The 27,693-nt window shown below is 40.0% G+C and overlaps 1 protein-coding gene across 2 annotated transcripts in view; it reads right to left on the bottom strand.

The window, feature by feature from the left end:
- Window positions 1-1,118: 1,118 nt before the first annotated feature.
- kank2 (KN motif and ankyrin repeat domains 2) overlaps window positions 1,119-27,693 on the bottom strand; it is a 47,597-nt gene continuing 21,022 nt past the window's right edge. The window contains exons 2-12 of one of the 2 annotated variants that reach the window (XM_063012157.1): window positions 22,075-22,149; window positions 19,607-21,004; window positions 19,274-19,486; window positions 16,020-16,122; window positions 15,216-15,899; window positions 15,039-15,126; window positions 13,095-13,314; window positions 12,711-12,853; window positions 12,148-12,348; window positions 4,719-4,817; window positions 4,083-4,626 (exon numbers count right to left, since the gene is read on the bottom strand). In XM_063012157.1, the coding sequence (XP_062868227.1) occupies window positions 4,570-4,626; window positions 4,719-4,817; window positions 12,148-12,348; window positions 12,711-12,853; window positions 13,095-13,314; window positions 15,039-15,126; window positions 15,216-15,899; window positions 16,020-16,122; window positions 19,274-19,486; window positions 19,607-21,004; window positions 22,075-22,111 (3,243 nt within the window). In that variant the 5' untranslated portion in view covers window positions 22,112-22,149 and the 3' untranslated portion in view covers window positions 4,083-4,569. Of the gene's footprint in view, window positions 1,345-4,082; window positions 4,627-4,718; window positions 4,818-12,147; window positions 12,349-12,710; window positions 12,854-13,094; window positions 13,315-15,038; window positions 15,127-15,215; window positions 15,900-16,019; window positions 16,123-19,273; window positions 19,487-19,606; window positions 21,005-22,074; window positions 22,150-27,693 lie in introns of those variants that run through there. The other variant, XM_063012164.1, reaches the window with a different exon arrangement.

Raw genomic sequence — 27,693 nt, 5'->3', positions numbered from 1 at the left:
ACGTCAAAGAGCCATTTTTTAAACTAAGAAAACTAATATGGTGAAATGGTAAAAAAGCTGACTGTAGTAACAAAATAAAACTACATGCACTTTAATTAAACAACCTGCTATTATCTGCAAGTACAGCTACACAATAAATTGTACACATACGCAGCTAATGGAATTATCTACACGTGTATAGCTACGATGGTTGACACATCACGTAGGTTTTCAAACAAAACTTATAGACATTGACTGTAGTTGAATACACAAGTGACTATAACGCGAGACGCTGCGTGAATGTGTGTCCAACTAACTTTCCTGGTAACTTAACTATAATAGCCAACTGGTTTATTAACGCTCGCAAATCGGCCCGTTTTCAACAAAATTGTTTGTTTCAACAGTCACTTACACTTTTTGCAAAATGTTATTTATTTTCACAATTACAGTTCCAGCACAAAAAAATATTGCCGTTATTGTCAAGTCAGATTTGTTATAGCTGTGCTAGTGGTATGGTGTTACAATAATAAGTTTCCCTACTGATGGAGACACTGACGGGTTATAAAATTAGGCAAAGCTAGTGAGTGGAATATGCTTATAGTTTTTACATCAACATACCGTGGGGGATGGGTGGGAGGTTTTAGCATATCTAAATTTTATAAATACTTTTATAACCTTTTTGTTATTTTAATAAATTTCTGAAATGTTTTGTATTAATTAATCTGACAAAATGATCGCTGATTAGAACACTTAGAAAGCTTACATTTAAATTTTCTAAATAATAAAATGTAGAGTGAACACGTGACTCCTTTGTATTATATTGGTTTAATGTCGGTAAGAGGCCTATCGTTTTACGTGTGTGTATGTAATATAAACACAGTACATGCACATTACAAACAAACGATTTTTTTAACTGCTTAATATATAATGCCCCCTAGATGACTTCCTTTAATCCTTCCACATTGTGTGTGTGTGTGTGTGTGTGTGTGTAGGTGAAATTAGTGAATCAATTTAAAAGCAGTTTTTATGTTTAACTGAGTAGCAATTGTGTGCTGTCGTTTATAAGGCTATCAAAACGATGTGGGTGCGTTAACAGAACCTGTCACAGGAAATGTGGAAAAAAAAAACACTGGTCAGCATTAGTGTGTGGGCATTTATTTGCTTTTACACAATCACACGATAGATAAAAAAAAAAAATTCTGATGGTTCTCTCAGTCCGGCATAGCAGTTCAACGTCTAGTGGTACTGTCTTCCGAGAGCGGAGATTACGACAGCCAGGAACTTGTGCAAAACTGCATGTACTTCAGCTGTGAAGCTAGCGCCCATGGCAGAGGCAACGACGATGGTAATGCAGTCAGCCAAGAGCTGTAAAACAAAGAGAATTAAACATAACGCAATTTAACTTATATTACTAACAATGGTCTGGCGTCCGTTTCCCGATAACGGTTGATCTTAGCGATTTATGAACAACTTTAAAAACGACGTAAGGACGCAAGTCCAAGTCCCCTAGATTACGAACGAGTTTTAAGCAGCTCTTTGTTGACACCGCCTCTGAGTCTGCGCTGGAAAAGCTCCGCAAGTCAAAAACTGAACCACCGATTTACACACATTTTCTTAATATACCACAAAAGTATCATTACGAAAATAAGTATTGTACAAACTAATAACCTACAAGTATAAATAACGGGTGTTAAAACGTTGCCCTTGAAATTCCTACCGATCGCATATCAAGCCTATAATAATAGGGACAGAATTAACTTTTTAATCGGACCAGAAGCATCAACACTGGCAGCGCTAACGAAATTTTTCCCAAGACGAAATGCTAGAAGAAATTAAAAAATACCCTTTCCCCAACATATTACTTACATAATAAACATAAATAAATTTGTCACCTAATGGAGGGTATGCGACGTAATTAAGTTTTAATAAATATCACTTTTAATGAATTAGCGTTTTATATATAAAAGGTGCTGTTGCCGTGCATAGAACCAGCGCGTTCGTCCGTTTTTTAACAAAAAATTAGCGGCATATCGCTGATTTAGAAATAAGGAGACAAACACGATCGACAAACCTTCACAACGAGACTAAAACAGAAGAGTTTAAATAAGATTCATGGAACCGAACACAGCTGAATTGAATCAAAACTCCGGTGAGCGCGATCAGGATTGGCTGACCGGGGACATGTGGTAGTCACGTGACAGTCCAGGGGCTCATGGGAATTGTAGTCCATATGGTTAGACGTGCAATGTGCCCCCTCCATCCACCCCCCAGTCACAAGAAGACAAAATCAAAGCTGAGCTGAGTGCTTATTCGATGTCCCCCAGTGTAGATACTGATACAGACTCACTTATATGGTGGAAACAGTAAACAGGCTCGTGTTCCTTTTAAAAATAATAATAATAATAATAATACATTTTATTTATAACGCACTTTACATTTGAAAACAAATCTCAAAGTGCTAAAACATTAAAATCAGTTCAACTATGCAACATTTAACAAAAAACCTGTAAAGAACTGTTTGTGGTTTTGCACTTTTCTTATGCTGCACATTATTTAAAGTGAGTTGTTTGTGAGTTTTTTATATAAAGGATATAGCTAATTAAGATGTCTATTTTGTTCAAATTATTGTTATATTGTTATTGTTATAAAGTTTGAGTTCCTTGAAAGGATAATTAGGTGGTGCTGTTACTATTTTTGCATTTCTGCAGTCTTTTAAATTAAAATGTTTCAATTGAATTATACAAAAAAAAAATTGCAATCGCAATCGAGAATCAATAATACATTTGAAAATAATCACCCAGCCCTAACTGTATTACAAATTCATGTGGACAGATCTGTAAAAATGAAATGTGTGGCCCTCTGGTTTAGGTGTTTATGTGAAATCGGCCCTTGGTAAAAAGAAGTTGTGCACCCCTGGTCTATACACACAGACATTTCATTCTTTGATGGATAATTTACATTAGTTCACCCCCCATCCTTGAGCCAAAAAGTTTGCCCACCCCTGATTTAGACTAATGTCTAAGAGCCTCATCAGGAAATGACAGAGATTATGAAACCTTCCATGCTATCCAAAGCCTCTGCAAAAATATTCTTCACAAATCACACCAATTATCAAAATGTGTAATATGATCTTACAAACAGCGTAAATATATAAAGTCTATGTTTAATACATTTACTTTATTAATGAGCAATAAAACACTACAAAGTATTTATTTATAAAGGTATATGGCATTAATTAAAATCAATTATAAGCAAAGGTATACAATGATATACAAAATAGTTAAATAAACAAATATAAATGTTTATAAAACTGGTGATAAGAAAGCATGTGTAAAACAAGTTAACTGCTAAAAATTCTAATCAGATTACACAGTAACTGCAATTTAAAGATTTAATTATCATGATGGCTAACGTTACAAATGTATAGTAATTTGCTTTAAGTGAGATGACATATATTATTCTCATTTTAGAAAAAACATATTTGACAACACATTCTTCATAGACAGCTCTTGAGCCATTTTCACACTTTCAAGATCCAAGAAAAAAAACTGATTGTGGAACACCATTACATTGTCTATTTTGGCATCAGACTTTACTAGAATCTTAAACCCACTATCATTTTACAACTCAGTACCTTCATGACACGTTTGTTGGCTTTATATACAACAGCTCACCTGTATACACATACCCAGCATACACACCTACTTTCAAAATCAAAAACAAATGATTTACTACAGTGTGGCATACACATACAAACAATCTACTAACTTTATCTCCATAAACAAGATTAAAAATCCGAGATTTTTAAAATATACACATTGCAACTTCATAATACTATAGAAGTATAGCTACTTCAAATCTGTGCAGTCATTTATGTATGTGCAGCACGTGATATTGCTGTTAGATTGCTGGGTGAAACAGTATATGTTGTATTTGTGATATTGCTGTATATGTTTATAAATGATAAAAAGGAAACAATTTTAAAGAAAAAACAACAAAATTTTATCAGTGGATTTTCACTGGCTAATAATGTGCTAGTATTTGGTAACAAAAATGAAAAAAGAAATGTGAATAATCTTTTCCAATGACTTTTTTAGCCAGTAAACATGATGTGCCAAGTATTGATTTGTGGAAGCAATGATGAAAAGCTTTCTCTCTAGAAAAATTGACTGGAAAAATATTTGTCTGTATATCAATAATTTGGCAACCCTTATTGAAAGCTTCAAAAAAGGCCACTTTGTCATAAAGTCATAAAAATCAGCAAGTAGCTAGGGCACCATGATGTAAAAATGTTTTCCAAAAGTATTGTAATGTAACTGCTGTAATGTAATGTAAATAAGTCATTAGTTAGACATTTAGACACACTATATTTAACTTATTTCGTTATATGACACCCCATTTAGGGACAAAGGAAATACATAATGATTTTATGGAACATCCAGAGCAACACAGTGTTGGAAAACAAGTTTAAAAATTGTGATAGTTATCAAACACAGAACCTTTAAACACACACACAGTGACATAATATCTCACACTTGTACTCTTGGTTGAGTGGATATGGACCTTTTCTGAAAATATTTTATTTTAGAGTTACTTCATTTCAGACGATGATGGTGATGATCCCAGAATAGGAGATTTTGGAGACACCTAAGAGTAATAAAGACCAAAGTTAGCATTTAGCAGAGTTGTCATAGTAACAACAACGTTTTGTGTGTATACATGTGTGTAATTTGGCTTACAGGTGAAGGAGGCTTGGCAAAATTTAGATGGGCATAAAGAAGCACAGCTATGTCATTCTGATTGGCCTCCAGTGATATAGAGAGGGCAGTGCTTCCATCCTGTGTAGAAGGAAAATGTTAAAAAAGAAAATGTTTCATATAAAGTTTCAGTTTCAAAAAATTTCGTTTACAAATGAAACAATTAGTTATTTAAAAGCATGTTTGTATTTTCAATAATTAATTCTAGGTATTGATAGTTGTTTAATGCTTTGTAATATTACATAAGTTCATTTCTCAAACTCTCAAGTTTGAATCTTAGCTCTGCTATCCAGCCATGCACCTACACAGACATAACTGGCTATGTATGAGGGAGGGCCGAAATAATTTCTCACTACTGCTGCAACTGTGGCCTGCTGGCTGGTCCATGGTACCTGCCATAACAGAGATCACTGTGTGACTCTCCATATACAATACTGCTCTGTGTGAACCTGCCTCACACATGTGAAAAGAAACAGTTTGCTTCTAAACATGTTGAAATGGGTGCATGGTACATATGGCCCTCCTCAGTCAGGATAGGGGTCTGCAGCATTAGAGGAAATACAGCTAGATCTGGATTTATCTCATACACACAATCATGTTTTAAAACTTATAATACTGCCTAACCATAACTCAAAAATTATACATTTTTAATATATGTGAGAAGGCTACTGTTTTTGTCACAGCATCACAAAGGTTACTTGGTCAGTCTTTAAAGTGGAATGCTATGAGCACTACTTAAAGTAACCATGGCAATAACCAGTATTCAGTACTCATATGCTATTGAAATGAAAACATCCAGTACACAATTAAGCAATAGAACATGAGAGGGAGTGTGTTCTACTCGCCTACGGCTCGTGCCTGCGACCGAATCACAGCCGTGATGTTATTCGCGATAACACATGACCTCAAGTGTTCTATTGCTTTTATACAACAGTTTTTACAAAATAAAGAAAGAAAATAAATCAAAGAAGCCCTGAATTTCATAATAAATATGCTTTAATATTGACAATACCTTCCGCCAAAAAGTAGTTCCGCAACGAATATAAAGTTTAACACTACAAAGCAGACATCCCAAGTTGCAAAAACTCATTTTAGGAAGGTAAGAACAAGAAGAAAAAGGCAAGAACCTCCGAAGGGAAAAAAAGAAATAAAAAACCTCTCGCACACACCAAAGGATATGGGTGATAACAGAACTTTTAGGAGCTACTAAATGTGCTATTAAGCTAACTGTTCGCATTACAAACACATTAATGTTCCCTACATAGTGCACTAGATAGTGAATTAGATAATTGATTTATGTTCCCTACACAGTGCACTAGATTGTATATCAGATAACGCATTTAAAACGCGATCGGGAAAAAAGTCTGTGTCGCCTGCGTGCGCGTTTGTGTGCATGAAGCTTGTCGTTACTGGCAACGCGTCAGCGGAGTAATACAGTTGTGGTGTGAAAAGACCGTGCTGTTATCACGAATATCAGCACGGTTAGAACGCTTCTCAACCAATCAGATTGTAAGGTCGGAACTAACTGTTGTATAACACATAATAAAGAATGCTATGAAAAAATACAGCATGTCATATCAAATTTTCATGATGTAATCTTATCTTGTAATTTTTATGGCTTAAGAATTCAGTAACTTCTACAACCTATTATTTTCTGTGATTAAATTAGTGAAGAATGTACATCTCATATACAGCAAACAGCAAATTACTAGGGATGTAACCATACACTCTACCCGCGATGCGATTCACAATACTGGGTACACGATACGATTTCCCGATTTTTTCAACTTAAATTGAAGACAAATTATAAGTTTCCTTTTATTATTTCTCTTAAAACAAGAAAATAAAATACTGTATTTGTGATAATATTTTATTCATCTATATAATTAATGCTCTTTTATTTCTGAGGTAGGTACAAACTATGCAAAACAATTTTGAATTAAGCCCAATTTGGCTAAAAAACCCAGAATTTGGCAACCAGGCATATAGCGTGAGTGACAACAAGCAGGCGAGGTGTATAGCGCCAGTGCCCTCTGCTGTCCAAAGTGAATATTGATTCATTTCACATGTCAAATCGATTTGAATCATGGAAATGTTTTAATCGTTTATTAACTGTATTGTGGTAAATCATTACATCCCTACAAATTACTTTAAATAAAAAGAAAAACACAAACTAACAAACAAAAATAAAAGCAATAGCTTGCAGGTTAGACAGCATTCCAGCGTTGTGCTCCCTTCTACACACATACAGGGATTATAAGTGCAGGTTGATTAACTCCCACAGGTGTAACCAGTAATCAGCTCTCCAGTTTATAAGATAAGATAATTCTTTATTAATCCCACAATGGGGAAATTTACATCGTTAGACAAGAAATGGTAACACATTGGGAGAGAGTAGTAGATAAAAAAAAACAGCAACCAGATTGTGCTCCCTGAGGAGCACAATATGGTAACACGAAAAAAAGCCCCTAACAGCACACAAGCACATGTAAACATAAAAACATAACATAGTCACACAACGAGCCACGGGTTAGGGATGTGGGGATAGGAAAAAGTAACCAACTACGACAAGCAGCCATCCAGCGATTTGCTGCCGTATTGGTGGAATTAAGCTAAGAGTGGAGACGTTGGTTGGGATTGGGAAAGAGTCTGTCAGTCATTCCATTCCTGCAGCAAGAAAAAAAGTCTGTACAAAGTTCGCGATAACATGTCTGTTTACAGCTCTTACTGCCCAGAATGAAAAAACAGTCAGTGGAGGCAGGGTAGGTACATAGCAACAAGTCCTCTGGAGGAATTTCCTTATCAGCTAGGCCGTTGCTGATAACAGGGGAGCCGAGAGCAGAAATGACTTTTGTTTTGTCTGAGCACTATAAAATCTTAACACGAACTCTCAGAATTAATGCGTCTCTGGTTCACCTCATTTCGCAAAGCCGTAAGTTTCTCCAAGATGAAATCCATAATATTCACAGTCTGAGTTCCAACGGCTCTGCCCACCATATCAATCAAATTGGGCAGTTTCTGGGGACCTTTGACAACTGACCCAACTCTTTTAATTTCCCGATACAGCAGGGCGAAGCCTAATCCAATCAGCAAAAAACCCACAATCAAAGTTCCGAATAGATAAACATCCTCTACGTCCTCTAACGAAAGAGGTGCCAGGCACACGACCCTCCACTTCCCCCACGAGTCCATCGCGTATCCTGCCATCTGCATTCCGTCGGGGCATGTGGGTTCCCCCGAACCCGAACTTCTCGATGAGAAGATGGTGTCAATAGCATTCAGAGACCATTTAACCAATTCCATAATTTGTTCTTTGAGGAGCAGTGCTAGAAAAATCTCTGTAGAGCAGAGTAGACGAGACAAGACGATACAGGAGAAGCCAAGCAGGGAAGATAAGGGAGGAGGAGGGAAAAGTGCGTCCGTCTTCCACGAGAGCTAGGATGTAATGGATGTAATCTTGTTACATCCATGAGCTAAACGACACCCCAACCGTCAATCATTATTTAAAGAACTACAGGCTTTGAGTGCCTCAAAAAGGTCAGCTTTTGAAATAGTTTCATAGGAAAGGGTTGCAACCACTTCTAACCAAGAGGGAAATAAAAGGCTTGTCTAACATTTGGCCTAAAACTGTGATGACAGCCATCAGGCCGTGATCTGAAGCTCGACTGCAACTGAGTTATGCAACAAGAGAATATAAAGCACATGAGCAAATCAACAACATTTGGCAACATTTGGCATTTGTCAAAGTGCTGACCTGAAACCTAATGAAATGTTGTAGAAGAACCATAGACATTTCACATCTTTAAACTGGCTTAATTAATCATAATTCAATTTAGCAATACTGCATAGAGAAGTAGCCAAACATTTCTCCACAGTGATGTAATAACTGTAATCTCCAGTTATCAGTACCGCTTGGTTGCTGTTAATTCTGCTAATGGTGATTATAACATTTCTACTTAATAAATATCACTAAAAAACTGTATTTTGTGTTTACGGCAGGGGGAACAGAGGCGCAGAGTGATTAAAAGTTCAGGTCTGTTAAAACTATACAGTACTTTAAATTCTCTAACTTCACTTTATTTACCAATCTCATTTTTGGAAGTTAAGAGATTTTGTAAAAAGCAGTAAAAGATTTTTTATTGAATCTTAATTTATCTGACAAAAGTACAAAGCAAAGGTTATTTTTATGGTTCACCACAGAGATGGTATTCTCCGGTGTAAAACTGTGCCAAATCCCGCCGGCGACCCCTTACGGGAAGAAGCCGGAAATGCCGACCCCGTAACCGAAAAACGGGACAAAGGCTGAGGAACAAGAAGACTGCAGAGATGGTATTCATCTCATTAGACCAGAGAATCTTTTTCATAATGTTGAGCAAACTCCAACAGTGTCTTCCATCTTCCCAAACTTCTATCATCATCATTATTATTAGTGTATTATTTATTTATTTACTTATTTAAGTACAGTGGTACCTTGTAACTGGACATCCCCTAAACTTCATAGAGAAATTTGTACCCTTAAACTTGACATTTACCTTATGTCAAGTTTAAGGGTACCCAGGGCCCAGCAGCGCCTCCACTTTCTGAAGATCCTCAGGAGGCTCAACCTGAGGAAAGATCTGCTGACTGCTTTCTACCGCTGCTCCGTGGAGAGTGTGCTGAGTGTGGTTCTCCAGCTGCACCACAGCAGACAAGAAGGCAATACAGAGGGTCATCAACACCGCCCAGAAAATCATTGGGCACCCTCTCCCATCACTAAAGGAGCTCTACAGCACCCGCTGTAGCTCTGTTAAACACAAACTGTAACACTGAAAGCCTCTGTGTGCTCTGGTGCTCCTGATGTGCCACGCCCCCCTCTCCATGAGCACACTCTGTCTCCTACCACGCCCTAGCTCAGGACTGGTTCATTCAAACTGATTGGCTCCAGCTGCCCCCTATATAAGAGGGGCGCTGGAGCAAAGACCTTGGGAACTATTGTGGCTTGGTTGGACTGCTTTACAGGACTCAGTTCCAATCTGTAAGGTCTGTTATTGCGCATGTTAAGTCATGTTTGTGGCTCTTGCTCATTCTAAGTCATGTTTGTAGCCCTTGCTCATGCTAAGTCATGTTTATAGCCCTTGCTCATGCAAAGTCATGTTGTAGCTCTTGCTCATGCTAAGTCATGTTTATAGCCCTTGCTCATGCTGTCATGTTTATAGCCCTTGCTCATACTAAGTCATGTTTATAGCCCTTGCTCATGCTAAGTCATGTTTATAGCCCTTGCTCATGCAAAGTCATGTTGTAGCTCTTGCTCATGCTAAGTCATGTTTATAGCCCTTGCTCATGCAAAGTCATGTTGTGGCTCTTGCTCATGCTAAGTCATGTTGTAGCTCTTGCTCATGCTAAGTCATGTTTATAGCCCTTGCTCATGCAAAGTCATGTTGTAGCTCTTGCTCATGCTAAGTCATGTTTATAGCCCTTGCTCATGCAAAGTCATGTTGTAGCTCTTACTCATGCTAAGTCATGTTGTAGCTCTTGCTCATGCTAAGTCATGTTGTAGCTCTTGCTCATGCTAAGTCATGTTGTAGCTCTTGCTCATGCTAAGTCGTGTTTGTAGCCCTTGATCATGCTAAGTCTTGTTTCTAGTTTAGTTAGCTGTGTTTCTCCTTGTTTGCCTTGTTAGTCCATGTGTGTTTAGTTTTGTTTGGTTTTGTATGTTATGGTTTTGTCTTTTGTTATCAATAAATATCCTTTGTTAGCTTATACATCTCTGCGTGTGTGTCCACCCTTATTGTCTTGTCCTAGCCCCCCCGTTACACAAACATGTGACACAACAGGCGTCATTCAATGGGTCTTGTGCAATTTCACTTCATTCACTTTAATGGGACATGTGCAACTTTTAATTTAATTTGAATAGGACATGTGCAATAGCTGCAATAGCTTCAGTTCTGCTTCTGTTTTGTTTAAGTACTGTTTTATATTTTTATATTAATATTTGTATATAGTACTTTTATTGTTTGCTGTTTTTTCTTGCAGGAGGGGGGGGTTGTATTCCAATTTCATTGTGCAAGTGTACAAGTACAATGTGCAATGACAATAAAGGATTCGTATTCGTATTATGCTAAGTTCACACTACACGACTTTCCAAGTCGTCAGGTCGCTGTAGAGTTCACACTACACAACTGGATGACTTGTAATCGGGAGTCTTTCAAGTCTGTGTGGCTTTTACACTATGCGACTGATCGGCGATAGGGGGTTTCACACTACACCATTTTGTTCAGCGTTTGGCTTAAGCGGTGCAGTAAAACGTCATCGGACTGCAAATGTGAGATGAATATGCATTTGTGTGGAATAACTATTATATTCACTCTGAAAGCATCCACATGTATCTGTGTTTAGCTGAATTTTCCTGTTTTACTTTCAAACTTGTGCTATTTATTTATTTTTTAGGATTCTAACGCCATGATTTACACACTTTGGTTACATACATGACGGAAAGGGTAGTTACTCGTTACACAAGATTCATCAGTTCACAAGTTTAATGTCAAACACAGTCATGGACAATTTGGTATCTCCAATTCACCTCTCCCAGAACCAACTGACGTAGAGTTTCAAGGTACCACTGTACCTTTAGGTCAATTCTGACTCATGGTGACCATATGGATAGTGTTTCTCCAGAACATCAAGGCCTAATTTATGGAATGTGACAGAAGTAGAAGTCTAAATGGTTCTCCCATCACTGCACAGGACTTTTAAAGTGACAACTGGATTATTTCTTACATCCCTGACCAAGGCCTTTTTGCCTGGATGCCTAATTTGGCTGGATTGCCAACTCTAGGAATTTGAAGTTGTGCCAAGCTTCTTCTATTTCAAAACTGTTGAGGCAACTGCAGTCCTGGGAATACTGAAATCCTTAGATGTTGTTTTATATCCTTTCCCCAATGCCTTGCCACAATGCAGCACTTGGGTTGATTAAAAAACATGCATGCAGCTGCATTGTTCAGAGGTCTGATTGAGGATATACTTATTGAATAAGAAACTTTAGTTTTAGTTTTTAATTTTCAATACATTTGATTAAAAAGTTTATATTTGATAAGACAAAGTTTAAAAGTCAAGGGGTCTGAATACTTGTTGGATCCACGAGGACAGTGGTAGCCTAGTGGGTAGAGCTTTGGGCTATCAACTGAAAGGTTGAGAGTCCGAATCCTAGCTTTGCCATGCAGCCACTGTTGGGCCCTTGAGCAAGGTTTTTAACCCTCTCTGCTGCAGTGGTGCCATTTACTGGCTGACCCTGCGCTCTGACCCCGGCTTCCAAAACAAGCTGGGATACGCAAAGAAAGAAATTCGTTTGTACTATACATCTGTATATGTATAAATGACAAATAAAGGCATTATACTGTATTCTATAACACTAAGAAACAAAAGAAGCACTTACATTATCTGTCACAGTGGCATCACAGCCTGGTACAGACAGCAGCTGGCGAACAATGTCCACGTGGCCATGCTCGCATGCGCACATGAGGGCTGTGGAGCCATCGTCGTCCTGCAGGTTGACCTGTGCTCCGCAAGACAGCAGTGCTCTTACCATGTCTCCTCGGCCATGACTCACGGCCAACATCAGAGCCGTCTGTCCAGCCTACAGTGTATACACAAGAAAACCAGGCATTTTAATGTGAGTCTAGCTTAGTAAGCGAAAACTGATGGAATCGCTGTCTAAGTAGTGCGTGCGAATAACCTGCCTTATAAGTCAATGACTCTTTACTTAGGCAGCTGCCTATGTAGGCAGTAAGACAGCAAGGCTTGTCACTCACTAGGTTTTCAAACACACCCCATGATTGTGTTTTGTAATTTCTAATATGATACTATTTTAATGTAAACACCACAAGCTACCAAAGTAATGAAACACGCATGGCATGTTGTGCTCTAAAAGTGTAGAAAATGTCAGATACAAAAGGCGACAGGACTTAGTCAAGATTATTTGACCAGAAGAGGGCGCACCTGGCTAGCCTTTGCATTGACGTCTCCAGCTCGAAGCAGTTGCAGAACAGTTTGAAGGTCGTTTTCAGTATGGAACGCAGCCAGAGCTGTCAGCATGATGGCAGTGTAGCCGGCCTTGTTCTGCTTGTCTGCATTACAGAGACCTGCATGAAAGCACACATATATCTGTCACATGCCAAAAAAGCAATCTTCTTAGTACACAGAACACAGTCGGACGCAGGAATGTAAACTTACTGGGATATGTACAGTACAGTTATTTCTCTGCATTAATACATGATTCAGTTCATAACCTAAACTTGATCTTAATTGTTATTATTATTATTATTTTTACTATTATTATTATTATTAAACACTCCATAAAAGCATGTTCATTAATAGAATTACCTGTGTTCAACAAAAGTTTGACCACAGGAAAGTTGGAGTGTGACACAGTATAGTGCAATGCTGTGTTTCCATTCCCATCAGCCATGTTGATCACAAACTCCAGAAGTTGTGGCGAGATGGAAGCAATAGTGTCCATGTAGGCTCGGACCACTGCCGTGTCTGCGGATTTATGACACGAGACACGCAGCCACTCCTGCAACACTGTGGTGTAGGCTGTTCTCTGTTCGAAGACAAACATCACACATTACTAGAGCAAATGTGGAGCAAACCAATAGTGCAAATAAACTCATATTATTAATTAATATTAAATTATTAAATAAAATGTATCTCTAAGAAATACACATTTGAACACTGGTAGTTTCATTTAATTCATTTCATTTTCATCAACAGCTTAATCCTTAACAGGGTCACAACAAGACCATTCAGCTTCTCAGACAGCTGGCCGGTCGATAGCATCGGATTCGAATCTCAACAGTGGTGGGCTAACGTAGTAGACTGATTTTTCACTTTGGTAGTATTAGACTAATAACACTGCTGGTGCTCAGAATGTGCAGTGGTAAAGTATGCTAGCCCACTCCCACTGCATTAAATGACAGACCCTGTTGATAACAGCTGAGATTTAAACTAGGGCTGGCTCGATACCACTTTTTTATGTCCAATACCGATACTGCAAATGGAGTATCTGCTGATACTGATACCAATCCGACACCGATTTCTCCTCTCAAACAACTAAGCAGTAATAATACATGTCTTAATGCACCATGGTTAAACTAGCTATCTAAATAACAATGCTCAGACTGTGAAACAAATATTCTAAAGGAATAAATACAGAACCTACAACATCACACTGATGCAAAACTGCTGTTTTTATTTGAACTTTTACACACAGAACATTTAGCTGCATTTTTGGTTTCACTTACGTTACGGCAAGTCGTCCAAAGTGTCTGCAATTGGAAGATGTGGATCACACGCGATGGACCAATTAGAATTGACGAAGCGTTTGGTTAAGATTTTCCGTTGAAGTTTTGTCACGTTTTTAGATGCTTATTACAAAACCCTGCTGGATTTTGAAGAGGACGTCTGTGGCTAAACGGGTAACGGTGTAGTTTGTTTTATTTCATAACACTAATGGATTTATCGTTGAGGATGAGAGAGATCTCCAAGCCGGGACAAGACCGATTTATCCAAGTCCGATTTATCATTTATAAAGCGATTTTTATTGTGTTTAAACAGTGTTTTTAGATGTGGCAGTAGTAGATGATTTTTATTGTGTTTAAACAGTGTTTTTAGTTGTGGCAGTAGTAGATGATTTTTAAAATGCTAAAAGTTTAAGTAGATCAGTGTGCTTTAATTTCTGAATGGCTGTTGCGGATGAGTTGTAGAACCGTGGCACATGTTAATTATGTCATCAAGACGCACCTTGTTACGGCAGTTGGCGAGTGAGCTGGTAATAAACGGCGCTCTGTTGGAATGTATCTTCATGTGTTATTTGCTTTACACACAAACAATGGCCTTATTTACATTAAGTGTTATTTACATTAAGCAACAGCATCGGATTGGATTACACGTTTTTTTCCTTCTGATATCCGATCCAATGATTTGGGCCAATATCAAACCGATACTGATACAGAGTATCGGATCGGTGCCAGCCCTAAATTAAACCCACTATGTTTCACTTTTAGTCATGTATAAGTAAACATTGCTAATATACTACAGCAAGTAAATAGTTTATGCCTCGCAAAAGATGTTTTCTTTTGCTTCAAGAAACAACAAATGAAGCAGACTTTTCAAAACTAAGAAGTTAGGTTACATTTCAATTTTCTGTGACCTGATGAATTTATTGTATATACTATATGTCGACTACTGAAAACAAATGATTTTTAAAGTAAATATATAAACATTAAGTAAATGCATTGTACATTACTCATGTGATTTTCTACATACCGCTTGCTGCTGGCTGAAGGCATTTGGCTCACCGAGTGCCTTCTGTAAGGTATGTAGAGCTGTCATGAAGTGTTCACTTACTTCAGATCTGTAATTACAGATGCAATGACTTTACATTTCTCACAAATAATTCATAATACCCAACCAAAGATAACTGATATATAATAGCAATCACACCTGCAGTCTTGTTTATTTGCTTGGTTTGAGTCTGTATTTTCAGGTGGAATGCTGCCTGTGTCTTGTTGGGTAGACTCCTCTGAAATTTTTATTTGTATACTTTGCTGGTGTGGAATGGGCTGGCTGGCTTCTGACTGAGTAGACCTAGTGTCATGTGAAAGACTAGTAACTGTTTGAGGGGTCAGTCCTGAGCTAATTAACTGGTTAATATTTTCAGTGGTTTTGGGTAAGTTAACAGTCTGTTCCAGTACCATAGAGTTTGTTGATGACTGAACAAAACTGCATTCGGAGGGAGTGGTTAAGCTCTGGGATGTTTGCTGCTGAGTGGAATCACTTTCAGTTGATTGGCCAATAGTCTCTTGAAGAACCATGTCATTAGTAGATGTCTGGATTGCACAGTTTGATTTGTCCGTAGTTGATGCTGGTGACTGTACAACCTGTTGGCATGCAATGTCTGAACCACCGGTAAGTGAAGGTGCAGCAGTGCTGTGCTGAGGTGCAGAAGCAGTTGCCATCTCTGTAGATTTTAAACTTTCAGACACAGGAACATCAGAGCTGCTGGCATTGGCAGGCTGTGGTTGTCGAGCTGGAGATTCTGGTAGTTTTTCAGTGGCTTCATGATATTCACTTGCATCACTTTCATCGGAACTCTCTGAGCTGCTTTCTGACGAGGTAGACTCATACCTGCAAAGCATGTTACTGCAGGGTTACTACCTGACCAAGGTGGCCAAACAGGTAAAATAGGAATATAATGTCCTGTACACAATAATTGCTGAAAATAATAGATCATTACAAATCATTTACCCTCCATTTACACCAATAAATTGCAGATTCTTCTTGGTGGAAGAGGAGCGTGGTTCTCTGTCTGCCTTACGCTTCATGATAGATCTCAGGTTGGTCTGAGATGCTTTAAAATAAATACATAGTATTAACATCAAAGTTAAACAAAGAGGTGAAGCATGCAGTACACACAGTTGATTCAGAGTGTATTAAGACCTCTTGACATTTTGCACACTTGATTGTGTTTCGGATTTGATTTTTATTAAATATAATTGCCATTTTACCCATCAACCCACACTTAATGATGAAGTAAAAATAAAGTATTCAGACCCTTTATTCAATACTTCGTAGAAGCCACTACAGCTGCAAGTCTTTTTGAATATGTCTCTACAGTCTTAGACTGTAAAACCTAGACTTGGGCAGTTTAATAGCAAAGCCTCTTAAGCTCTGTCAGATTGGATTGCAAAAGTCCAATGTGGTTGAATTCTGGGCTTTGACTGGGATACCTATGGACATTCAAAAATTTGCTACAAAGCCACTCAAGTGTTGATCTGATGGTATGCTTTGGGTCACTGTCGTGTTGAATGTGAACTGATGCCTCAGTATGAGTCTGTTTGCAGTCTGGATGAGGTTCTGTTTAAGGATGTTTTGAAGGTGGCTACATTCATCCATCCCTTATTTCATACCAGTCTCCTTTTTCTCCTGCCACTGAAAAGTGCCTTCATAGCATAATGTTGCCACCAACATGTTTTACCGTAGGGGTGCTATTAGCCAGGTGATGTGCAGCACCTGTTGCTGGCCAGAAATGGTGCTTGCTGTTCTGCCAGTTTTCATAGTAATCTCATAGTTCATAGTTTTCATCCATTGTAAAAAGTGGTAAAAGGTGGTAAAAACTGTGTCTAATCAATTCAAATTGCAACTGGTGGATTCTAATTGGGTTTTAAACACATATTATGGATAATTATATTTTTTGTTTATGCATTTTCTCCCCTTTTTCTCCCTTTTGGCGTGCCCAATTGCGTCACTCTTCCTCTCCACCAATGCCGATCCCCGCTCTGATTGAGGAGAACGAAGCTAACCCACGCCCCTTCCGACACGTGGGCAGCAGCCGTATGCATCTTGTCACCTACACTTTGACGAATGCAATGCGGATCAGCACTGTGTACAAAGAGACACACCCTGACAGCACTCTTTTCCCGTCTCTGTGCAGGCCCCATCAATCAGCCAGCAGGGGTCGTAATTGAATTAGTTATAAGAGAGTCCCTATCCGGCTTTAATATCCAACCCCTATCTGAACAATAGGCCAATCACTGTTCATGTGGCTGCCCAGCCCAGACGGCCGGCAAAGCTGAGACAGCTCTGGTGTTCCAGCGTGTGTTTTTACCACTGCGCCACCTGAGCGGCCATATTACGGATAATTAAAGTGAACTGGATGCACCTGAATGCACTTTTGAAAGATAATGTTAAGTTGTTTACTTTTTATACATTTTAAACAAATGAACTAAAAAAATCGGTTTTACAGTATTATTATGAGTGAGTGTAGATTGCTAGGCAAAAACGACAATTATATTCAATGAAATCACACAATACGTGCACAAAAAGTCAGGTACTTTCTGAATTTAATGTACAGTGCCTTGCAAAAGTATTCAGCCCCCTTGAACTTTTCAACCTTTTGCCACATTTCAGGCTTTAAACATAAAGATATGAAATTGTAATTTTTTGTGAAGAATCAACAACAAGCGGGACACAATCGTGAAGTGGAACGAAATTTATTGGATATTTTAAACTTTTTTTAGAAATAAAAAACTGAAAAGTGGGGCGTGCAATATTATTCAGCCCCCTTGCGTTAATACTTTGTAGCGCCACCTTTTGCTGCGATTACAGCTGCAAGTCGCTTGGGGTATGTCTCTATTAGTTTTGCACATCGAGATACTGAAATTTTTGCCCATTCTTCCTTGCAAAACAGCTCGAGCTCAGTGAGGTTGGATGGAGAGCGTTTGTGAACAGCAGTTTTCAGCTCTTTCCACAGATTCTCGATGGGATTCAGGTCTGGACTTTGACTTGGCCATTTTCACCTGGATAAGTTTATTTGTGAACCATTCCATTGTAGATTTTGCTTTATGTTTTGGATCATTGTCTTGTTGGAAGATAAATCACCGTCCCAGTCTCAGGTCTTTTGCAGACTGCAACAGGTTTTCTTCCAGAATGGTCCTGTATTTGGCTCCATCCATCTTCCCATCAATTTTAACCATCTTCCCTGTCCCTGCTGAAGAAAAGCAGGCCCAAACCATGATGCTGCCACCACCATGTTTGACAGTGGGGATGGTGTGTTCAGGGTGATGAGCTGTGTTGCTTTTATGCCAAACATAACGTTTTGCGTTGTGGCCAAAAAGTTCGATTTTGGTTTCATCTGACCAGAGCACCTTCTTCCACATGCTTGGTGTGTCTCCCAGGTGACTTTTTATAGATATCTTTGAGAAATGGCTTTCTTCTTGCCACTCTTCCATAAAGGCCAGATTTGTGCAGTGTATGACTGTTTGTTGTCCTATGGACAGATTCTCCCACCTCAGCTGTAGATCTCTGCAGTTCATTCAGAGTGATCATGGGCCTCTTGGCTGCATCTCTGATCAGTCTTCTCCTTGTTTGAGCTGAAAGTTTAGAGGGACGGCCGGGTCTTGGTAGATTTGCAGTGGTCTGATACTCCCTTCATTTCAATATGATCGCTTGCACAGTGCTCCTTGAGATGTTTAAAGCTTGGGAAATCTTTTTGTATCCAAATTCGGCTTTAAACTTCTCCACAACAGTATCTCGGACCTGCCTGGTGTGTTTCTTGGTCTTCATGATGCTCTCTGTGCTTTAAACAGAACTCTGAGACTATCACAGAGCAGGTGCATTTATACGGAGACTTGATTACACACAGGTGGATTCTATTTATCACCATCAGTCATTTAGGTCAACATTGGATCATTCAGAGATCCTCACTGAACTTCTGGAGTGAGTTTGCTGCACTGAAAGTAAAGGGGCTGAATAATATTGCACGCCCCACTTTTCAGGTTTTTATTTCTAAAAAAAGTTTAAAATATCCAATACATTTCGTTCCACTTCACAATTGTGTCGCACTTGTTATTGATTCTTCACAAAAAATTACAATTTCATATCTTTATGTTTAAAGCCTGAAATGTGGCAAAAGGTTGAAAAGTTCAAGGGGGCTGAATACTTTTGCAAGGCACTGTATATCAATGAATAGGCAAAAATATTAAATGTGCCAATGCACATACCTAATTGGGCTGTGTCTTCATGTCCCTGCAAAACGTCTGTGTTAGGGTGCTGCTCTTCTTTCTTTAATTGCTGGTAAAAGGGACCCACTTGATTGAACTTTGTCTCCATGACTATGGCAGGGCTGGTGATAGGAACTGATGTGGACAATTCACTTCTTAAGACCTCTCGTACCTGCTTGGAGCTTATTGCAATAGGTAGTTCTCTAGGTGATTCTGAGAGAATGCAAGACACAGCAATGTTACAATAATACTATATGACTTTTAGGTGTCAGGTAACAGATTAAAATTGTAGTTATCAAAAATTGTTCAATTCCAATGATTGTCAAAACATACCTTCTGTACCCAGAGGCTCAGCATATCCTTTGTGAGGTGCCCCCTCCAGGAAAGTAGCAGGGAGAGGCTTTGTAGAAGAACTGCAGTCCTGCACCCTAAGAAGACTGCTCACACCCACCACTGTAGGCTGCTCCAGTGTGTACACCTGAATGCCAACTGTCCTCTGCTGCCTCTGTGGAACCTGCTGGGTGAAGCTGACCAATGTGTGAAGGCCGGCACCCACTAGACCTTGCTGCTCCTGCCAGCCCAGGCTGGTGGCCCTTACAGCATGATCAGGCTGCAGGGGTTCAAAATGTCTCTCTTTTAGTGCCATCTCGGCCTGCTTCTGAGCGCTCTGCAGCTCCTGCATGGTCCTTATCAGCTGTGCCTCCAACTGGTCCACTTTGGACTTCAAAGCTTCTGTCTCTGGCAACAACCCCAAATCTTCCTCGCTCACACCTACACCGACATGATATGCATCCTTCTTTTCACAATCTGTACCCACTCCAATTGTTCGAACCTCCCTCCTGCCCCCTGGCCTTGCTCCACCAACAATCACAGTGTCCTCAATCTCACACCCTGAGTCTTGACGAGAGCCATCTGGCGTGGTGGGAGAGAGTCCCCCCTCCTCCTTGGTGGTTCCAGTTCCCACCTCCTCCTCCGGTATGTCAATGTAAAGCTCACTACGTGGGCGCCCACGGCTAAACCCTAACGTATGACCTAGGAACTTCTGGCTCTTAAGTTGCACACTGAGTTGCCTCTTCTCCTCCTGAAGCACGGAGATCTTGACCTGCAGCACAGGGATTGTCTTTACCTGCTCTTCTAGGTCTCGGATTTTCCTAAGGGCCATGGCCATCTGTTCACGCACATACTGGAGGTGGGCTGGGGTGGGGGTAACAGGAGTGGACAGGCCAGAGCTGGCTGGAGTGTATGAACCTCCCCCTCCTTGGGCACGGTTAAAGCTGTGAGCACTGGAAAGTGAGGTGTTGGAGCCAGCCACACTACTGTGCATGCTCCCCAGGTTGGAGAAGCGCCTTGTATCCTTTTCCTCCTCTAGCTTGCGCCGTGCATCCAGCAAGGTTTTCTCCACTCGTGCTGTGCTAAAGTTTGGGCGCTGTGAAGTGTGGTAGCCTGGTGCACAGTATGAGTAGGATGAATGTCGGCTGTCTATGCTGGCGTTGGAGCACAGAGACTCAGTGGAGGTCCACCATGAGCCTGTGTAGCCATAACCTCGGGGCAGGGATCCATACCGTGGCCGTCTCTGCACGTGCACCTTTTTAATAGTGTTGCCCTTTTCAATATCATTAACATATTTGAGGAAATCCAGATCCAGACGGTAACCATAGGGGGTCTCTACTGAGTAGGGAGCCTCCTGGTCTTTTGGGAGAAGGGTAGGGGAAGCTGGAGGGTTAATTTTCCCTGCAGAGAGCAGAAATTACCTTTAAACCACAGGAAATCTCAGTCTAATCTCATTTGCATTACGTTTATGCTACAGACAGCTAAATAATCTATTACAGTTGTTACTGTTCCAAAGATACCCAAGTTAAACACTGTCATAAAAAGGTTCTTATCATGTAGTGTTTAGAATGTTGTGTTCTTTTAAGCTATATACACTGATCAGCCATAACATTAAAACCACCTCCTTGTTTCTACACTTACTGTTCATTTTATCAGCTCCACTTACCCTATAGAAGCACTTTGTAGTTCTGCAATTACTGACTGTAGTCCATCTGTTTCTCTACATACTTTTTAACCTGCTTTCACCCTGTTCTTCAATGGTCAGGACCCCCACAGGACCACCACAGAGCAGGTATTATTTAGGTGGTGGATCATTCTCAGCACTGCAGTGACAATGACATGGTGGTGGTGTGTTAGTGTGTGTTGTGCTGGTATGAGTGGATCAGACACAGCAGCACTGCTGGAGTTTTTAATTACCCTTTCCACTCACTGTCCACTCTATTAGACACTCCTACCTAGTTGTAGATGTAAAGTCAAAGACGATCACTCATCTATTGCTGCTGTTTGAGTTGGTCATCTTCTAGACCTTCATCAGTGGTTACAGGACGCTGCCCATGGGGCACTGTTGGCTGAATATATTTTTGGTTGGTGAACTATTCTCAGTCCAGCAGTGACAGTGAGGTGTTTAAAAACTCCATCAGCGCTGCTGTGTCTAATCCACTCATACCAGCACAACACACACTAACACACCACCACCATGTCAGTGTCACTGCAGTGCTGAGAATGATCCACCACCTAAATAATACCTGCTCTGTAGTGGTCCTGGAAGAGTCCTGACCATTGAAGAACAGCATGAAAGGGGGCTAACAAAGCATGCAGAGAAACAGATGGACTACAGTCAGTAATTGTAGAACTACAAAGTGCTTCTATATGGTAAGTGGAGCTGATAAAATGGACAGTGAGTGTAGAAACAAAGAGGTGGTTTTAATGTTATGGCTGATCAGTGTTTAATATGTAAGATATAAATATACCTGGAAAGCTGGTGTCCATATGTAGCACTTCAGTCATGGTTTAACAACTTTCTGCAACACCATCACATAGAAAACCTAGAAAAAAAAAATCTTTGAAGCATGACTACAATTACACAAACAGCCTAATTTTTAGACTTTGTCAACTGGATTGGACAAAAAGACGCAGTTCTTTTGTCCTACTGAATGTTGAAAACTGTACATTCAGTTTTGTGTCTGTTTAATTACATCAGTTTGCTGTTTGCAAATGATTTTTTACTAGTATTTTTTTGTCAAATCTATTGCAGATACTTGACTGTTTAACGTTTGGTTTTGTGTTTCATACCATGAGGGAGGAGAATGGAAAAGAAAAGTTTTGTTGGCAGCTACAGTAAACATGTGCAGAAAGTACTTGTAGTTACAACCTTATTAGGAATCATTTCTCTATTGGTGCTTCACCATATGGAGGTGATGGAAAAACACACACACACACTTTTCCAAGCCTTTCACCTTCAGACTTTTTTTTTTTGTACATTTCTTGTTTCTTCCCCATTTTTCCCACCCCATCCAAAGTCAGCTGAGGAACAGGAGATTACAGATGACTGATTTTTCATATTCCTCCTCCATGTCTCTCTTGAATACGTTATTTGGCCAAACAAAACACACCTGGTCAATAAATATCTACCTACGCTATTATTAGCTTTCTAATTTAGTCTTTTCATGTGATGACATTTTTTGCTCTTGCTCCTGGCCCTCTGCCAAATGTTTTCAACATTGGTAATAGGACAAGTAGAGGACATGGAACATCTCTCACTGGCTATATGTAGATCTTTGTTTCAAGTGTTTTTATTTCATGATTTTTTATGTCTTAATACTTTTGATTATTTTAGCAGATTCCATATCTCATAATCTGGGTTAAAAGGGTACTGTGACTCTCCCTTTACAGCCTTTGTAAATAACAGACAAAAACTCATCATGTGGACCACCAACATTTAACTAATCAGGACAGGGTGCCACCTGTTTACTTTTTTGCCAGTCAGTCATGTTGTCTGTTAATGCAGAAAGCTTCTCTTCTCACACTAGCATGCACATGTTCTAAACCGGGCTACCAGTATACCTTTTGGGAGCATGAATTTGAAATGAAAGACAAAAAGTAACATAAATACATATAAATAAAATAAACAAAAATAAACAAGAAAGACGGATCTGCTGTAACAGGCTGCTGCTCACGCAGCGCCGGAAGTGTGACTGATTGCGAGTGTGTTTGAACTCCTTTAAATCTGCTCATACATAGTTTAGTGCATTTTATTATGCATTAAAATATGTACAACCCCAAATCAGAAAAAGTTGGGACAGTATGGAAAATGCAATAAAAATAAAAATGCAGTGTTCCTTACATTTCAACTTCATTTCATTTGTTAATATACCTCCATTCCTGCATTTCAGGCCTGCAACACATTCCAAAAAAAGTTGAGAGAGGGGGAAATTTAGGGCTAGTAATAAGGTAAAAAAAAACTAAATAATGATGTGATTCCAAACAGGTGATTGTAATCATGGTTTGGTACAAAAGCAGCATCTGGGAAAGGCTGAGTCTTTGATGAGCAAAGATGATCAGAGGATCTCCAGTTTATCAACAAATGTGTGAGAAAATGATTGAAATGTTTAAAAACAATGTACCTCAAAGAAAGATTGGAGAAAATTTGCATATTTCTCCCTCTACAGTGCATAATATCATTAAACCATTCAAGGAATAGGGAGGAATTTCAGTGCGTAAAGGCCAAGGGCACAAGCTTAAACCGAACGCTTGTGATCTTTGATTCCTCAGACGGCACTGCATCAAGAACCACCACTCAACAATAGCTGATATAACCACATGGGTGAGGGATTACTTTGGCAAACCTTTGTCAAGCACTACAATACAGAGTTACATGCACAAATGCCACTTAAAACTTTATTGTGCAAAAAAAGAGGCCTTATGTTAACCATGTCCAGAAGCGGCGTCGACTTCTCTGGGTTCGGAGGCATCTAGGATGGACCATAACACAGTGAAAACGTGTATTGTGGTCAGATGAATCAGAATTCCAAGTCTGTTTTGGAAAAAATGGATGCCATGTACAAAAATGAAAAGGACCATCCAGACTGTTATCAGTAACAAGTCCAAAAGCCAGGGTCTGTCATGGTATGGGGCTGTGTCAGTGCCCTTGGCAAAGGTCATTTACACTTCTGTGATGGCAGCATTAATGCAGAAAAGTACATTGAGATCTTAGAGCAACATGTGCTGCCTTCAAGACGTCATCTTTTCCAGGGACGTCCATGCATTTTTCAACAAGACAATGCTAAACCACATGCTGCACACATTACAAAGGCATGGCTGCGTAAGAAGAGAGTACGGGTACGGGACTGGCCTGCCTGCAGTCCTGACCTGTCCCCAATAGATAACGTGTGCAGAATTTTGAAACGAAAAATGTAACAACGACCCCGTACTGTTGCACATCTTAAGACGTGTTTGCAGGAAGAATGAGACAAAATAAAAGCTGAAACACTAAATCACTTGGTCTCCTCGGTGCCAAAACGTCTTTTAAGTGTGGTGAAAAGGAATGGGAACATTTCAAAGTGGTAAATGCTTTACTGTCCCAACTTTTTTTGGAATGTGTTGCAATGCGTAATAACATCTGGACAAGATGGCATTTCTCTTTGCATATCAGTCAACACAGAAAGCTCCCACTTTATAATTAGTACTCCAGCATGCATTATGTAGGAGAGATTTGTAAGGATTTTTAGTTTTAACCAGCAACCTTCGGTTATAATTGCTAAGTGTACCATAATGTAAACGGCCAAATTAGGCTCAAACGTCACAGACAAGAAATCTATAAGCTCTGTCATATGAGTGGTCTTTTTCTACTCACTTAATAATGGAGCCTTGCTTTCTGATTCATGACTGCATTTAATCTCACAACTGGAATCTAGGTCACTCAGCAACACTGACAAAACTGACCTTTCCCCCTTCCTCCCACTGTATGTTCTCTCATTCTTTCATTTGTGCTCTTAGCTACTTTAAAATGATAGCAACCAATACACAAGCAGAAAGAAATTAAACAAATTATATTAATTTATTAAAATGTTTATGATCAATCCTACTACAAGTCTAAACAAGGGTTTAAAATACAGTGTATCACAAAAGTGAGTACACCCCTCACATTTCTGCAGATATTTAAGTATATCTTTTCATGGGACAACACTGACAAAATGACACTTTAACACAATGAAAAGTAGTCTGTGTGCAGCTTATATAACAGTGTAAATTTATTCTTCCCTCAAAATAACTCAATATACAGCCATTAATGTCTAAACCACCGGCAACAAAAGTGAGTACACCCCTTAGTGAAAGTTCCTGAAGTGTCCATATTTTGTGTGGCCACCATTATTTCCCAAAACTGCCTTAACTGTCCTGGGCATGGAGTTTACCAGAGCTTCACAGGTTGCCACTGGAATGCTTTTCCACTCCTCCATGACGACATCACGGAGCTGGCGGATATTCGAGACTTTGCGCTCCTCCACCTTCTGCTTGAGGATGCCCCAAAGATGTTCTATTGGGTTTAGGTCTGGAGACATGCTTGGCCAGTCCATCACCTTTACCCTCAGCCACTTCAATAAAGCAGTGGTCGTCTTAAAGGTGTGTTTGGGGTCATTATCATGCTGGAACACTGCCCTGCGACCCAGTTTCCGGAGGGAGGGGATCATGCTCTGCTTCAGTATTTCACAGTACATATTGGAGTTCATGTGTCCCTCAATGAAATGTAACTCCCCAACACCTGCTGCACTCATGCAGCCCCAGACCATGGCATTCCCACCACCATGCTTGACTGTAGGCATGACACACTTATCTTTGTACTCCTCACCTGATTGCCGCCACACATGCTTGAGACCATCTGAACCAAACAAATTAATCTTGGTCTCATCAGACCATAGGACATGGTTCCAGTAATCCATGTCCTTTGTTGACATGTCTTCAGCAAACTGTTTGCGGGCTTTCTTGTGTAGAGACTTCAGAAAAGGCTTCCTTCTGGGGTGACAGCCATGCAGACCAATTTGATGTAGTGTGCGGCGTATGGTCCGAGCACTGACAGGCTGACCCCCCACCTTTTCAATCTCTGCAGCAATGCTGACAGCACTCCTGCGCCTATCTTTCAAAGACAGCAGTATGATGTGACGCTGAGCACGTGCACTCAGCTTCTTTGGACGACCAACGCGAGGTCTGTTCTGAGTGGACCCTGCTCTTTTAAAACGCTGGATGATCTTGGCCACTGTGCTGCAGCTCAGTTTCAGGGTGTTGGCAATCTTCTTGTAGCCTTGGCCATCTTCATGTAGCGCAACAATTCGTCTTTTAAGATCTTCAGAGAGTTCTTTGCCATGAGGTGCCATGTTGGAACTTTCAGTGACCAGTATGAGAGAGTGTGAGAGCTGTACTACTAAATTGAACACACCTGCTCCCTATGCACACCTGAGACCTAGTAACACTAACAAATCACATGACATTTTGGAGGGAAAATGACAAGCAGTGCTCAATTTGGACATTTAGGGGTGTAGTCTCTTAGGGGTGTACTCACTTTTGTTGCCGGTGGTTTAGACATTAATGGCTGTATATTGAGTTATTTTGAGGGAAGAATAAATTTACACTGTTATATAAGCTGCACACAGACTACTTTTCATTGTGTCAAAGTGTCATTTTGTCAGTGTTGTCCCATGAAAAGATATACTTAAATATCTGCAGAAATGTGAGGGGTGTACTCACTTTTGTGATACACTGTACATTCATTCATAACATAAAACACTGGGCATAAAGCACCCATTGTTTACTTACCAACTCAAACCAAAAATAATTTAGAAGGCGCCCAGGTGGCGCTAGCACACCAGCGCTGAGATTTTGAACTCCTCGGTTCGAAACTCAGCATTGCCACCGGTCGGCTGGGCACCATCTAGCTGGCACAATTGGCAGTGCCTGCAGCAGACACCGATTGGCCACAGTGTCTGCTAGGGGCAGAATGACCGAATTATGTGGGTGGGGTCTTCAAACGCTGTGCAAGGACCCTGGTTAGCAGATAGAGGCACCTGTGCAGAACGCATGGGCGAAAAGAAGGGGTCCGCTAAGACTGCGCACGTGTCGGAAGAAGCGAAGCAGCAACATACCCTCCTCGAATGCAATCAGGGATCCCCCAACAGCGGAAGACAGACTGACTACACTAAATCGGGAGAAAATGCATAAATAAATAGAAAAAAAATAATAATTAGAATAGCCAGATTCAGTGTTTTTTGTGTGTTTTCCTGGATTTAGTAATTTGAGGTAACACATGCAAACATAATATGAAGAAAACATGGCAACACAACTTCCCACCAAAAGTAACTAGAAGCCAGTTTTAAACCAAGGCTCCTTGGACTTTGGTGCTGTGTGGCATCCACACTACCACAAACATGATGGTGTTTTTGTAATTTTGTGTGTATGTGCAGGAGCGAAGGAACGTGAGAGATGGTGGGCATGTAGGATGGACTTGACAGGGAGATGGATGAAGAGATATAATTAGAGTCTGGAGCTCGGTTCCACAGTATGACAAACATCCCAATATTGCTCAAACTGTGCTTTCCTCT

This window comes from Trichomycterus rosablanca, chromosome 2, assembly GCF_030014385.1.
Source record: "Trichomycterus rosablanca isolate fTriRos1 chromosome 2, fTriRos1.hap1, whole genome shotgun sequence".
Taxonomy (NCBI): domain Eukaryota; kingdom Metazoa; phylum Chordata; class Actinopteri; order Siluriformes; family Trichomycteridae; genus Trichomycterus; species Trichomycterus rosablanca.
The sequence above is the reverse complement of the archived record's forward strand: the minus strand, read 5'-3'. Positions and strand labels throughout refer to the sequence as shown.